General features: G+C 38.1%; 2 protein-coding genes across 3 annotated transcripts in view; one reads left to right on the forward strand and one right to left on the reverse strand.

Moving 5' to 3' along the window:
* Positions 1-761: 761 nt before the first annotated feature.
* Positions 762-11924, forward strand: LOC124858890 (complement receptor type 1-like). The gene is made up of 12 exons (XM_047351252.1): positions 762-882; positions 2029-2165; positions 2274-2471; positions 3352-3451; positions 3527-3600; positions 4169-4393; positions 5654-5848; positions 6252-6348; positions 6458-6531; positions 6617-6793; positions 6878-7063; positions 11710-11924. The coding sequence occupies exons 2-12, from the start codon at positions 2111-2113 to the stop codon at positions 11724-11726; spliced, it is 1398 nt and encodes a 465-aa protein (XP_047207208.1). The 5' UTR covers positions 762-882; positions 2029-2110; the 3' UTR covers positions 11727-11924.
* Position 11925: 1 nt separating this feature from the next.
* scube3 (signal peptide, CUB domain, EGF-like 3) overlaps positions 11926-15036 on the reverse strand; it is a 172145-nt gene continuing 169034 nt past the window's right edge. For both annotated transcript variants that reach the window (XM_047351044.1, XM_047351127.1), the window contains one exon: positions 11926-14798. In XM_047351044.1, coding sequence (XP_047207000.1) covers positions 14646-14798 — 153 coding nt within the window. In that variant the 3' untranslated portion in view covers positions 11926-14645. The remainder of the gene's footprint in view (positions 14799-15036) is intronic.

Consider the following 15036-nt stretch of genomic DNA (forward strand, 5'->3'; position numbering starts at 1 on the left):
TAAAATCTGAATTATGCATTTTACTTGATTAAGCATCAGAGTATATCTCTGATGCCCTTAATAGGGCAGGTTAAAAGTAATGCCGTTAGTTTGGACTACTTTATGATAATAAATCAGAGCCAATGAGACTAAGACAAAAAAAACACTGTGCAGGGTTCTAATGCATTATATCAAACAATACGTTATACCTATATTTATTAGTATGGTATAATATCAATAATAAAGCTTATTACTTCAGCTGGAGTGTTGTTGCCTTTTTAATCTGTAAGATAAGATCTGGAAGAATGAATTAGCTACTACAAAAAATATTTTTGAGAATATTAGAATACTCTTAAGATTTTATAAAACTTTATGAAAGACTGAACACTGTCATTTTGATCATTATAGGTTGTTCAGTTATTACTGTCATTTATAATAGTATCTATTAGACCTTACTACTGTCATGATCCACTCATGTTTGCGTTTTGTTTTTCATGTCTGTTTCTCATCTGATTCTGAGCTCTTTATTATTTGTTATTTGGGGTTTTCCTTATCATTTACCCCTCTGTTCTTTATTGATGTAAGGTCATGCCTTATTAGTACATTCCTTTTCGTTAAGCTTCTTACTTATTCTTGTGTTCTGATTGTGCATTTTAGTTTATTCTATAGTGTTAGGCTTGCTCTCCATTGTGTTTATTTAAGCACCCTTTGTGTTGTCTGTGTTAATTGGTTTCCCTGCTGAGGCCTCTCCTCTCACAGCTGTTCTGCGGTCCCCTGATTAAGCACACCTGGATGTCATTCTCCACCCACACCTCAGTATATAAGCTCCCTGATGTTCACAGTTCTTTGTTGGTTGCTCCCAGTACTCTGCTCTATGTCATATTTTTCATTTGGCGGTACCTTGTGAGTTCTGTTTGTTTATTATTTAATTACTCTGCTCTTTGCTACAGTTAGTCTCTGTGCTTGGTTCCTTATTAATCATAAAACATGACAACTACTCACGCTAGGTCATTATTAGCATGATTGCACAGATTAATAGGCTCTGGCGTTTCTCAATAATATACGTGACCTCCTTTCTCCACTCTTTACCAGCGTACATCAGCATTAATTGAAGAGACATTGGATATTAAACAAAAAAACAACTGGATAAGGTTATAAATTATACTCCATAGGGTTCTCAAAGTAGAAATGACTCCTTACACACCCTATATTAAGAGTGGCAACACAATGTGATACTTAATTCATTTGTTAACACGAGGAGTTAATTAACCTGTTCCAAGTGCACAGAATTATGTAATGAGATGGAATAGGACAAGCTAATTAGGGGAGATGTCTAAATTTTTGATGATTGGCTGTGCTGAGGATTTGTGGGCATGCAATCTTAAATAATACTGTTAAAAAAAAGGCATCCTGCCAGTCTCCTTCCTACAATGCTGAACATATAACTGATTGATAAATATTGATTTTTTTTTATTGTGTACTCCATATCTTACAAAGATTTAATCAGAAAAACAATTTAGGTGCAACCATCAAACCTTTTTGGTTAGTATAAACTTTTGATTCATTATTTATCTTTCAACTTGGTTTAAAAAAAGGCAAACGTACAAACTGCCTGAAATTATGTATTTTCATGCCATTGTGTGTTATAACCTTTTCAGGGATATTTTTCATACATCCACCATATCCAGATGAGTACATAAATAGATAACATAATACCTACACAATAAAAACATCTGAATATCCTTCTGCTTGTCAAGTGGTTGCAGCGATGTTGTTTTTCTTTTATTTAATGTTGGTAAGGTTGACTGTGGGCAGCTTATATCACTTACCGTATTTAAAAGGCCTGTGTCAAAAGAAAATAATTTTTTACATGCATCTATTTACCATCAAACACAGCAAAATACTAAAATCAGAAGTGGAAGAATTGATGACGTTTATCCAAAAGATGTAAACGCTTTTTTTAAAGGTTGGCTTAAAATGTTCGTAAAACTGTTGATGAGTTTCCTCCTCTGCTTCATGTGGTTTGTTTTTTGTGTGTGCCTTCAACAGGGTTGTTCCACCCATCCTCTATAAATCCGTCCGACACTGACTGTTTGTTTTTCACAACTTCTTTATTCACAAGAGGACAATCATGAGGACCATCGCAGGGACCATTGTGGTTTTAGCGTTTGCTTTGTTAGCTACAGGTAAAAATTTAATAGATCTATGGATTTTAACACGTTGTCTTGTGTACGTGGTGTTTTTTGTTTTTCTTTTTTTTTATATCTTTATTTCTTTATGGAACAAATAAACAGCTCAGGTGGCGCAGAAATGTTCCGCTCCGCCGGAGTACCCGCACACTCGACTGGAAAATAAATTAATCTCCAGACAGAAGTTCAGAAGCGGGGAGAAGGTTTACTACAGCTGCGCCGAAGACTTTACTCCATCCAGGGGGAGCAGAGATGTGACGTGCCAGGGTGGGAAGTGGAGCCAACTGGCTCTAAAATGCGAAAGTAAGAGTAAAATATCCTTGGAATTTGCTCTTTTTAAAATCAAATGTGATTAAATGTTTATGAAAAGAAGTGAAAAAAAACCCCCAAGATTTTCACCATTTTGAGCTTTAACGCCCCCTTCTGGCCATAGGGGCGATGTTTTTTTTTTTTTTTTTGTCTTTTATAAGCCAATTCAAATTTTCGCGTTTTCAGTTAAGTTGAATATTATTAAAACGCTCATTTATTTCAATAGTTTGATTCACTAGGTGAAACACATCATATAGATTAATTTGCGCACATGCTGTTATTGTTTTCAAGCATGTATTAATATAACCGATGATTCTACACGTTTCAGATTAAAATATTACATCAGACAAATCATTTTTAATTCAGAAATTAATGAAACTTTTAATCTGATATATCTACACAAAGTAGTACATAACTGACGTGAAAAACAAAAAACCTCCGGAAAAAAATGTTGAAATAAAAATCTGAAAAATGTGGCACGTGTTTTATTTAGCCCTCTATACTCTTAAATTCCCTAAGCAAATTCGTTTTTTTTTTCTTTTACTTAAGAGTGCACTACTTTGTGTGGGTTTAGGGCATAACATTTCAGTGAAATACATTGCCTTTTGTTTTATCAAAAGGTAAAAACATTCAAGGGGTATAAATACTTTTGCAAATTATTGTATTGTCCTTTTCAAAGATTTGACTGTAGACCACCATCGGACATTTCTAGATGTATAAAAGTCTCTGTGGTACACATGATTTAATCAGCCACTTAACCTTTGACAAGCTAATTGTTTAAAAATTAGAGTTATTATTTTGATTATTTACTTGATCTTGGAAATTCCCCCCTTGCCTTTCATCCTACCTTATTTAAACCCCGATCATCTGACAGAGATTTCATGTGGCAACGCCGGGGATCTCCCCAATGGGAACTTTGTGTATGAAGGCCACACATACGTTGGGGAGAAAGTTTATGCTGAATGCAACAAGGGGTAAGCTTTGCATAACAGAACTCTTAAAATATTTAAACATGCTATATATATTTAACTGTATCTCCATGTTGACAGATACATTCTGAAGGGAATGAACTACATGATATGTAAGAAATCTGGATGGACTGGAGAAGTTCCATCATGTGTAGGTAGGTAACTGTGAATTTAAACTGCAGGATTATAAAGTGACACCCTGCTGTTTCAACAGGATCAAAGAAACGCCCATGTAAAGGTTTAACATGACGTAAAATGATAGCATCCCATCTAATCCCCCCCCCCCCCCCTTATTCTGATGCCTGTAAACAGACTCCAGTGCCACCAATTGCATAATGTGTCCCCCTAATTATGAGATGGTCTTGCTGTGTAATTTTATCTCTGCATAAATACAACTATTCTGTGAAGCTCTCGGTTTTGTTGGAGAACATCGGTGAATAAACAGCATCATGAAGACATGAAGACAAAGGAACACACAAGACAGGCCCGGGATATATTTGTGGAGAAGTTTAAAGTAGGGTTTTCTTATAAAACTATATGCCAAACTTTATACTTCTCACTCAATTAAGTTTAGTCCAGAGGTGGCTCAGAGTTGATCTGAAGATGCATGGACCTAAATAAAGGGCTTGAAGAAAACCTTTTAAAAACTTCAAAGGACTTTCAGCTGGCACAGAGATTAACCTTGATTAATCCCAGTTTAATATCTAAATATTGTCTCATCAGAAAAAAAAGTCACATGCTCCAGCCCAGCAGTGAACAACTCCGTGAAGAGAGATGGAAAGGTTTCGGTTCACATTGTTGGAGACACCATGAACTTCATCTGTAAAACTGGTTTCCAGCTGAACGGAGCACAGCAGATCACCTGTGGGCCCAATGGCCAGTGGCAGCCTCAACCCCCTCAGTGTTTACCCTCCCCAAATAAAATTCAAAGGCCATTGAGCAAACCAAGTAAGCACTCATGTTACTTCTTAACCAGTGATGATTTTTTGCAGTTAGCCACCATCCATTCCTACAGTTCACCTTGCAAAAAGTAAACCTATTTTAATTCTCATGTGTTTATCAGAACATTATAGCAATTAAACAGTTTTACCAGGATCTAAAATCATCTAAATCTAATCTCAAGTATACAAAAACACAATGTAATAATTTGCAAAATGATTATGAAACTTTTTATTTATACAATAATTGTTTACATGACCATATAGGCCAAACTTTAGCTGTCAGAGAGATAGCCTTTTATTTAGAGCTGCATAGTATATGAAATTGTATTTCTCGTTTCAAGATTAAAGTATGTAATATTGCAATAATTGCTAAGATGCAATATTTGTTAAGGCTATCATATTTCAAGGACCATGTGTTCATGGTCTGCATTCATAATAATTTATCTGCCTGCACATGCAGGCAGACCTGAATCACATTCCTTTATTAATCCATAGGATGTAATATGGTTTTGGCCGTCTCTCTGTAGCTATACCAGCTTCAACTCTTCTGGTAAGGCTTACCACAAGGTTTAGGAGTGTGTTTGTGTGGATTTATGACCAAGTACACACACACCCCTACCTGTGGTTATGGAAGTTAATGGAATATCTGAATTATATTATTTGGATGTATGACAAAATGGTTTTGGATATATATAGTGGCCAACTGGTGGACTTTCAATGCCCTTGATGCAGAAACTTGGCATGGATTTTTGTGAACACTAGAAGAGTGAGAAAAATGTGGGTTAAATGCAACTCATATGGTCATCGGATTACTCTGCTTTATCCACACAAGTTATTGTTTTAAGTCTCATTTAACTCTAGAATACTCTCCTTTGGTTTAATCTGTCCAAAGAACATTGTTCCAGAAATCGTGGTATATCCAATTGCAGCTTTGCAACATAAGTTACATTCTTTTTAAAGATAATGGGTTTTATTCTGAGAACAAGTCCAAACAAGTCATACTTGTTCTGTTTTTCTTTTCTAGCTTCACTGACGTGTACTTTAACATTTAATATGCTTTCTGAGGTCTTCCAAAACTGCTGCTTTTATAGAGGGAGTAACACTTGCTGATGATTCATTATCCACCCATTCAAGTTAACAAAAGCACAATGACCTTAATTAAAAACTTAACCATCTTTATTTCCTGATATGTAATACGCTAAAGAGGGTGTACTTTTTTTTCCCCATGACTGTACAACTCTTTCCCTTGTCTTTGTGAAATACACAGCAGGTGGATGTGATGCACCACTCACTGTCAGGAGCTCCAACGCCAACCTTGTTGATAAGTACATCACTATGACATCATTTTCTTCTGGCGACAAAGTCTACTACAGCTGTAATGTGGGTCATAGTCCAGCCGGCGGCAGCAGGATTCGCAAATGTGACAATGGAAAATGGACGCCCCTGAGGCTGAAATGTGAACGTAGGAAAGTTTACATTTAACATCGAAGGCTTTTTTGGTGGAGTGACTTATGATTCATAAACATTTTTTGAAATCATTATGCTTCTGGGGTTTATTTATTGATTGAACTTCATCTTTGACAGAAATAAGCAGTTGGCAACAGCTTTGAAATTTAGAGGATCCAGGGCTAGTGTTGTGGACCTTCTCTTTACTTTAAACTGATCTGGGAAAGAAATCAATCAGCAAGTTTGTCATGAACCAAAGAGATGGTCAGACCTGTTAAATTAGGCAAACACAATGATATTTGTTGTAATGTGGCTTGACCTGTAAAGGTTCAGGGGGTAAGAATACTATTGCAAGTCACTGTTTACTCAATCAGTTAAATCCTTCGTAACGTCAACATTAATGTATTCCGTGTCAAAAGGGAAGCCGTGTGGCCATGCAGGAGAGATTATAAATGGACAGTTTGTTTACACTGGCGTAGAGTTCGGAGACACAGCGACAGCCAAGTGTAATGCGGGGTGAGACAAAGAATCCCTACAATATGCTGTTTTCTAACATGCCATTGTTCGTATCCTTTTTGGATTTGTTGTCACTGAAAATGGGGCTTTTTGTTTAATCTGTCATCAGGTATATACTTGTAGGACGAGCCACCAGGCACTGCATGAGCAACGGCTGGGACGGTCGTCTTCCTGTCTGTGAAGGTGAGGTCAGCTGCTTACCCATCCATTCGGACCTGTGTTTTTGCTATTGGCTTCAGCAATCTCAGAACCGTTGCATTTCCTGCAGCTGTTGAATGTCAAGAGCCAATGGAGACTAGCGCTGTGAGGAAACATGTCCAGGAGCCGCCGTACACATACAGGAATGTGATTAGCTATCATTGCCGAGAGGGAAACCTTGTGGGGCCAAGCGACATATGGTGCACTGAGAACGGGACGTGGAGCTCATCTCCTCCACAATGCAAAGGTTTTTCATCTCACCATGACCTACCTCACAGTTTTAGACAACTTTCTTAATAGCTAAATTACAGAAGTACTTCTGTTTTCACAGCAATAACATGTCCGTCACCAAATGTTTCCAACGCCTTATGGATTAACTCAAACAAGCAAACCTATCATCTTATGGAGACAATCGATTCGTTCATATGCAAATATGACTATGTTCTTACTGGACCAAGACTCATAACCTGTGGCTGGGAGGGCCAATGGATGCCGGGCCTTCCCCAGTGTCAACCCCGTAAGTAATCTTTGTTGTATGAATTACTAACATACAGGTGGTTCTTAATAATCAGAATATAATTAAAATATTTTATTGTAGGTAATTAAAGTCAATGTCGCATTGATTCATTACGCTCAGAATGATTTTTCAAGCATTATTTATGCAACTTTAATTATGGCTTACAGCTAATAAAACAAAAAACCAAATTGCTAAGAAGGAAAAGTTTAAACTAGCATAATCCAATAAAAAAAAAAAAAAAAAAAAGAATCACTACATAAATACAGCCTAGGCAATCAGCCTGTCTCTGCTGAGGTGTTAAGGAAGCCCAGGTTGCTTTAATAAGGAACTTCTACACGTCTGCATTGTTGTTTTTATGGTGTCTCTCATCTCCCTCTAAACAATATTCTGTAGATTCTGTCTGAGATTTAGGTCAGGTGAGTTTGCTGTCTACTAAAGCACAGTGATACCACATACATTAGACCAGATATTCATACTTTGGCTGCATAGACCGGTGCCAAATCCTGCAGGAAAAATGAAATCATCTCCCTAAAGCTTGTCAGCAAAGGTAAGTTTAGGAAAATGGGATTAGTTGATAAATGTCTCGCACATGGTGCAGGGGTGGCATCAGTATGTATTCGGTCATATCAATATTTTCAATAAACTGTCAGTCGCTAGTCTTAAATAGCTTCCTGTCTGAAGAGTAAATTCTGTCAGTGAGCCTAAATAGCAAACTTATCAGAAAAATATTAACACACAAATCACAATATTAACACTCCAATTGAAAACGGATTTATATTGCATCTAATCATGAAAACAATTACCGATCGAATTCATATAATGAATAAGACATAAACAGAAGATATTACATTTAAGTACTTAAAGGGAAAGTATTTGAGAATCAACATTCAGATGAGTATTAGTGTAAAAAGTATTAAATCTTCTCTCTCACTCTATCAAGGTAAACTCCTGGTTTAAGTACACAATTTGGATTTTCTGAACACCTGACCTGACTTTAGGGAAGAGTTAGGAAAATAAAAATAGAGGAATAAACTCCAGTTGAGCCATTTTTAAACACTGTTAAAAATAGCCTTGCGTGGTCTGATATCTGACTGTGGTGTCACCTCTCCTTGGAACAGAGTTTGGACCTCAGCCAGTGCGGTTTCCAAATTCCCCATCTCTCTGGTGCTGCCAGCGAGAAAAAACTTGACACACCTTCAGCCTGGAAGGTCACCCTCAGATTTGCTGACAGTCTCTTTTAGTACTTCCTCAGAATATCGTGGTGTTCCCCTCACTCGGACCTCTGAACCAAATGTGTGTGGGCAATTTGAAAGGGTGTACTGAATGACTAAAGATTACGGTGAATAAAATAATGCAACCAAGCATTTTAACTAAATTGAGCACAGCTCCTTGATTCAGTTCTCAGAAGTCAGGAGTGTTTTGGCCATGTCTACAGAAAAATAGAATCACCTAATGTTTTTTTTTTTAAATCTAGGATTACCTTTTCCAGAGGACAGAGAATAATTTATCATAACATGACAACTATATCAATATAACAATATAAACATCTGGAACCGTGTATTCCTTCAAAGTCTGAGACATGCACTCCTAAAAGGAGCTTTAAGTTTTACCTTTAGCAGAAAAGATCATTACTTCAGGAGAAGCATGCATTTCAGTTTCACTAAATGTCAAACATTTTAGCATGGCTATCACTCCATTTGAACAATCAATAGAAATCAAAGATTATTAGTTCAACCTAATGTCATCTGAAGATAATTTGACAGTCTTATTTATAATCGTAGATTGTTTTATGTGTATTTTTTAATGCTACAGAAGCATAAGTTGCTCTAAAATGTCCAAGTAGACGGCTGGGCTAACTTTGGGCTCCCCAAATAATCAATGAATGTGGAAACTTCACATCAAATCAAAATTACTTAGATTCTGGTGCCTTTCCACTCTTCCTTCAAACTCTGGGACCTTGATTTTTAAATAAAATACATAATTGGCTGTAATTTGAGTGCAGGACTTTGGACCACTGAGCAGCAGAGCAGTCCTTTTTCTCTATAGCTCAGATAAGATGCTTCTGATATGTTCACTGCTTCAGGAGTGGCTGAACAAGGAATGCAACACTTGTAAGCCATGTCCTGGATACTGACTCCAGCTGGTGTCAATGTCTTCATCCTTTTAATTGGCTTTGCTTAACAATCCCCTTAAAGCTGCATTATCTCCTCCCTTTTTTTTCTGCCAGTTTTTCCTTTCACTCAACCTTTCAGTCATATCCTTGTATATAGCAGTCTAATAACAGGCAGCTTCTTTAGCAATTACCTGTGGCTTGCCCTTCTTGTGGAGGGTGTAAATGACAACTGTTTGCTGGATGACTGTAAAGTCGTCAGTCTTCCCCATGTCTAGGCCACAACATAACCTTTCTATAGTAAAAATAATTTTTAAATTGGTTTCTTACAAAATTTGAGAACCTACATTTTTGATTTTTATTAGCTGCAAACCATAAACATCAGAATGAGACATGAAGTCTTGGCATATCACTCTGCATGTAATGAATCTATATGTATAATTACATCTGTTTGACAAATCTTTTTCAATTATATTCTAATTTGAGATGCAACTTTACTATAACATGTTTTAGAACAGGGCTGCACGGTGGCGCAGTTGGTAGCACTGTTGCCTTGCAGCAAGAAGGTCCTGGGTTCGTTTCCCAGCCAGGGGTCTTTCTGCATGGAGTTTGCATGTTCTCCCTGTGCATTCGTGGGTTCTCACTGGGTACTCTGGCTTCCTCCCACAGTCCAAAGACATGCCTGTTAGGTTAATTGGTCACTCTAAATTGCCCTTAGGTGTGTGTACAGGTCCTTCTCAAAATATTAGCATATTGTGATAAAGTTAATTATTTTCCATAATGTCATGATGAAAATTTAACATTCATATATTTTAGATTCATTGCACACTAACTGAAATATTTCAGGTCTTTTATTGTCTTAATATGGATGATTTTGGCATACAGCTCATGAAAACCCAAAATTCCTATCTCACAAAATTAGCATATTTCATCCGACCAATAAAAGAAAAGTGTTTTTAATACAAAAAACGTCAACCTTCAAATAATCATGTACAGTTATGCACTCAATACTTGGTTGGGAATCCTTTTGCAGAAATGACTGCTTCAGTGCGGCGTGGCATGGAGGCAATCAGCCTGTGGCACTGCTGAGGTCTTATGGAGGCCCAGGATGCTTCGATAGTGGCCTTTAGCTCATCCAGAGTGTTGGGTCTTGAGTCTCTCAACGTTCTTTTCACAATATCCCACAGATTCTCTATGGGGTTCAGGTCGGGAGAGTTGGCAGGCCAATTGAGCACAGTGATACCATGGTCAGTAAACCATTTACCAGAGGTTTTGGCACTGTGAGCAGGTGCCAGGTCGTGCTGAAAAATGAAATCTTTATCTCCATAAAGCTTTTCAGCAGATGGAAGCATGAAGTGCTCCAAAATCTCCTGATAGCTAGCTGCATTGACCCTGCCCTTGATAAAACACAGTGGACCAACACCAGCAGCTGACACGGCACCCAGACCATCACTGACTGTGGATACTTGACACTGGACTACTGGCATTTTGGCATTTCCTTCTCCCCAGTCTTCCTCCAGACTCTGGCACCTTGATTTCCGAATGACATGCAGAATTTGCTTTCATCCGAAAAAAGTACTTTGGATCACTGAGCAACAGTCCATTGCTGCTTCTCTGTAGCCCAGGTCAGGCGCTTCTGCCGCTGTTTCTGGTTCAAAAGTGGCTTGACCTGGGGAATGCGGCACCTGTAGCCCATTTCCTGCACACACCTGTGCACGGTGGCTCTGGATGTTTCTACTCCAGACTCAGTCCGCTGCTTCCACAGGTCACCCAAGGTCTGGAATCGGCCCTTCTCCACAATCTTCCTCAGGGTTCGGTCACCTCATCTCGTTGTGCAGCGTTTTCTGCCACACTTTTTCCTTCCCACAGACTTCCCACTGAGGTGCCTTGATACAGCACTTTGGGAACAGCCTATTCGTTCAGAAATGTCTTTCTGTGTCTTACCCTCTTGCTTGAGGGTGTCAATAGTGGCCTTCTGGACAGCATTCAGGTCGGCAGTCTTACCCATGATTGGGGTTTTGAGTGATGAACCAGGCTGGGAGTTTTAAAGGCCTCAGGAATCCTTTGCAGGTGTTTAGAGTTAACTCGTTGATTCAGATGATTAGGTTCATAGCTCGTTTAGAGACCCTTTTAATGATATGCTAATTTTGTGAGATAGGAATTTTGGGTTTTCATGAGCTGTATGCCAAAATCATCCGTATTAAGACAATAAAAGACCTGAAATATTTCAGTTAGTGTGCAATGAATCTAAAATATATGAATGTTACATTTTCATCATGACATTATGGAAAATAATGAACTTTATCACAATATGCTAATATTTTGAGAAGGACCTGTATGTGCATGGTTGTTTGTGTGTTGCCCTGCAATGGACTGGCGACCTGTCCAGGGTGTACCCTGCCTCTCGCCCATAGACTGCTGGAGATAGGCACCAGCTTCCCCACGACCCACTATAGAATAAGCAGTAGAAAATGACAGACTGACTGATGTTTTAGAACATTTTGCAGTAATGCCTTCAATCTGTTTTATATTCCAGGACGCAGGAGGGGCTAATCTGCTGCCAAAGATTCGATATTGCAATATTTAATGCAACTTGCAAACACTCTCAATAAAATAAGCATTTTCTTTTAAACTTACAATGCAATGCTTTCAACATAAATATTGTTCAAATCAACCTTTTATAATGCACTACTTAATATTTTGCTCCTGTGTACCATCACTATAAAGACATTAAATACACTGAAAAGGAAACTGAAGTACAGTATGTTTATTTTTAATAAGTGTCTTGGGCAGTAACAAGTATAAACCTGTTTGATTCCCCTTTGTACAAAGTTTTTTTCCCCTCTTTCTCCAAACTGCTGATAATGTATCATCCCTATAGACTAAACAGTGAGTGAGCATCTCATGAACAAACAAGCTACAAGGAAAAAAAAGGAACACCAATTGCATTCATTTAAAAGACAATACAAAAACCAGACATTTCTTTACATGAACAATAACATTTCAAGTGCAAATATCATTATCAAACTCCAATACATCATGGCAAACTATTGCTTTAAAGACAACACCTCAATAAACCCAACAACAATAACAGGATGCAGGAAAGAAGCTAGTTCTGGTGGAAAGAGAGGGGGCAAGTGGGCCACATGAACACACTAGGATAAGAACATTCTGTCTGATGTAAAAGTGAAATATGTATTGAAGGAAATATAAACTGTTATAAGTCTGACCCAACAATACCCTTAGATCTAACAGTGAGGGCATATTCCCTTTGTGTCATCCAGTATGGTCCATGGGATATGATGTCCAAACAAACTGATTTTATTTACAGAAATAGGAACAACACAAAGGAGGGAAAGTTTTTATTCTCTTTATGAATGTCCTGGTCCATGGAGGGGATTTTCATGCTCACTTGTTGACTAACAATTCATTCATTGTTCCCAGTTTGACTAAAGTGATGTTAACTGAAGGGAATAGCCTCCTAAATCTTGGGATAAAGTCATGCCACTGTGAGGAGCTCAGGAAGTGCCGGGTCATAAAAACAGTCTATTTAACGACCCTGAAAACTCAGAACTAAACACTAATTTATGTGTTTCAAACGATGAGTTTCAGAGGTGACAGTGGTGTTGTTTGTGTACACCGGGTTCCCACATAATTCTAGAATTCTCGGGTCCAAACGTGTATGGAAAAATGTGTATTTCCAGATTTCCTATTACATTGTCTGAAAGCTGCATCCAATTTTCTTTCAATCTCCTTACAGACGATAAAAAAGTCGTCTGGAAGTCTGGAAAAGTATGACATTTTGAGATGAAAATCTGTAGGAATCCTGTATACAGTACCTGTCAAACCTTTACTACTTTTTTTATATTCTTAGGTTTATACTCATGTATAAAGAAAATGAACAGATAACAATAATTCTGACTGAGGCTAATATAAGTCAGATCTGTTAGATTTTCTCTACACTTAAATTATTTTACCCTGTTTAGTCACTCTTAAAATATGTTTTGCTGTGCACACCAAATTTTGTTTTCACATTGAATTATTTTTATTAAACACTAGCAATTCATTTAGGCCTAAATAACTTCTACCCATGGCGAATTGATAAACCTTTTCATACAAGTCTCAGCAAGACCACAACCCAAAACACACTTTGCAAATTTCCTTTTGGGTCACAACAGGGCGGAACCAGTTTCTTTTCATTGCACTTTAATAAAAACAGAAGGGACGGTCGGTTCCAAATCTAGTGCGCAAAACTACTTGAACTGCCCTATCTGAGCGGTCTTTGGAAGAGCTGTCTTCATTGGGACAGGATACAGTGTGAGTGGGGAGTGTTGGGTGTCTTTGGATTTTGAGACTAGCAGGACCTTAGGGGCAGAGAAGCAATTGGATCTAGGAAGAGGTAAAGGGGACCTATGAATCAGGATTTAAGATTTCAACCCTCGTCTAGTTTATTTTCACTATTTACAAGACCAAAATAAAAAAGATAACCATAAATCCACAGACGAGTAATGAGATTATCAACTTAATGGATGTAAAACGTGAACTATTATGGATTCTAAGGTACCCTTTGTTTTAATCCTACAGAATATTAGTATGAAGAGCAGATGAGAAAGACAATGAGACGGATGAATTAAAGTGACCTTTTTTTTTTTTTTTTTTTAAAAAGCAGCAAACATAATGTCCCTCAGAGACTTTACTCTCACTCTCTGAAACATGTTTCCACCAGATATCACATCACCCCATCTCTCACGATCATTTATCTCCCGAATGTCCGCTGGGTTCCATGGAATGACAACATTTTGTGTTTGCTTTGTAGTTGGCTTGGGGGAAAAAAAAGAACCAGAAGGAATAACTCAGAGGTTGTGAAACACGGGTACAGTCTAAACAGACGGGGCAAAACACGGCGAACTGTTTTAACAGTTGGAATCAGCTCTAAGAGCTCAAAAATACAGCCGGGCTTCAAAGGAGCTGGAAAACGCAGGATTTAAGCGACTGCTCCTCCTCGAGGGCAGCGCTCAGACACCTAAGAAGGGACCAGGGTTACACAACACATTTACACAACACAAACAGTCACACTTAATAGCAGGAACTGGAGCAAACACAACAAGCTCTATCAGGCTCAAATCGCATACACAAAACGTCACTCCTACTGTTTGAAATAGCCTTGCCTTTCTTTTTTTTTTATACGTGGTTCTATTGTGCAACACAACAGAAACCACTCACATGCTCAACATACTCATTAAATGCTAAAGCAGGAATGCAGACCTGCAGAAACACAGAATAAACCTAAAGAGCAAGTGGGGTTACGAAATGTTGAGCATTTCTCAGGTCTGCTGAGTGAAGTGTCTAATAGGGTTTGTGTTAATAAGTCCTGGAAGAGTTGTGGCCTAAAAGGTGGTAGGGAATGTCGGGAGAAGGCGTGGACCTGGTGGGGTGGGTGTTGAAATCCGTTGCCTTAGCAGCAGCTTGGTTTTACTTGTATGGCCGCAGGAATGCGGAAACTTTGCTGCTTATGAGACGTATGAAGGAGCGTGGGAGCATCTCGTTGGACTCCCGAGTGGTGTACTTAAAGTAGTGGTTTGGGTTGGCCAGCACATCAAAAAGAGTCTTAATCAGTTTTTTATCCTGCAAGAAAAAAGAATCAGGTGTCAGACACTCATTTCTGCCCTAATCTATTAAAACTGTCATAATTCTACATTGCCTTAGAAAAGCATTCATACTCCTTGAGCATTTCCCAAATTTTGCCACATTACAAGCACAGGATGTTTGTGATAAACCAACAACGTTTAGTATATATTGTGAAGTTGGAAAGAAATTCAAAATAATTTTCAATATTTTTACAAAAACATAGCTGAGGTGTAGC

Source organism: Girardinichthys multiradiatus, chromosome 1 (genome assembly GCF_021462225.1).
Source record: "Girardinichthys multiradiatus isolate DD_20200921_A chromosome 1, DD_fGirMul_XY1, whole genome shotgun sequence".
In the NCBI taxonomy this organism is placed as follows: Eukaryota; Metazoa; Chordata; class Actinopteri; order Cyprinodontiformes; family Goodeidae; genus Girardinichthys; species Girardinichthys multiradiatus.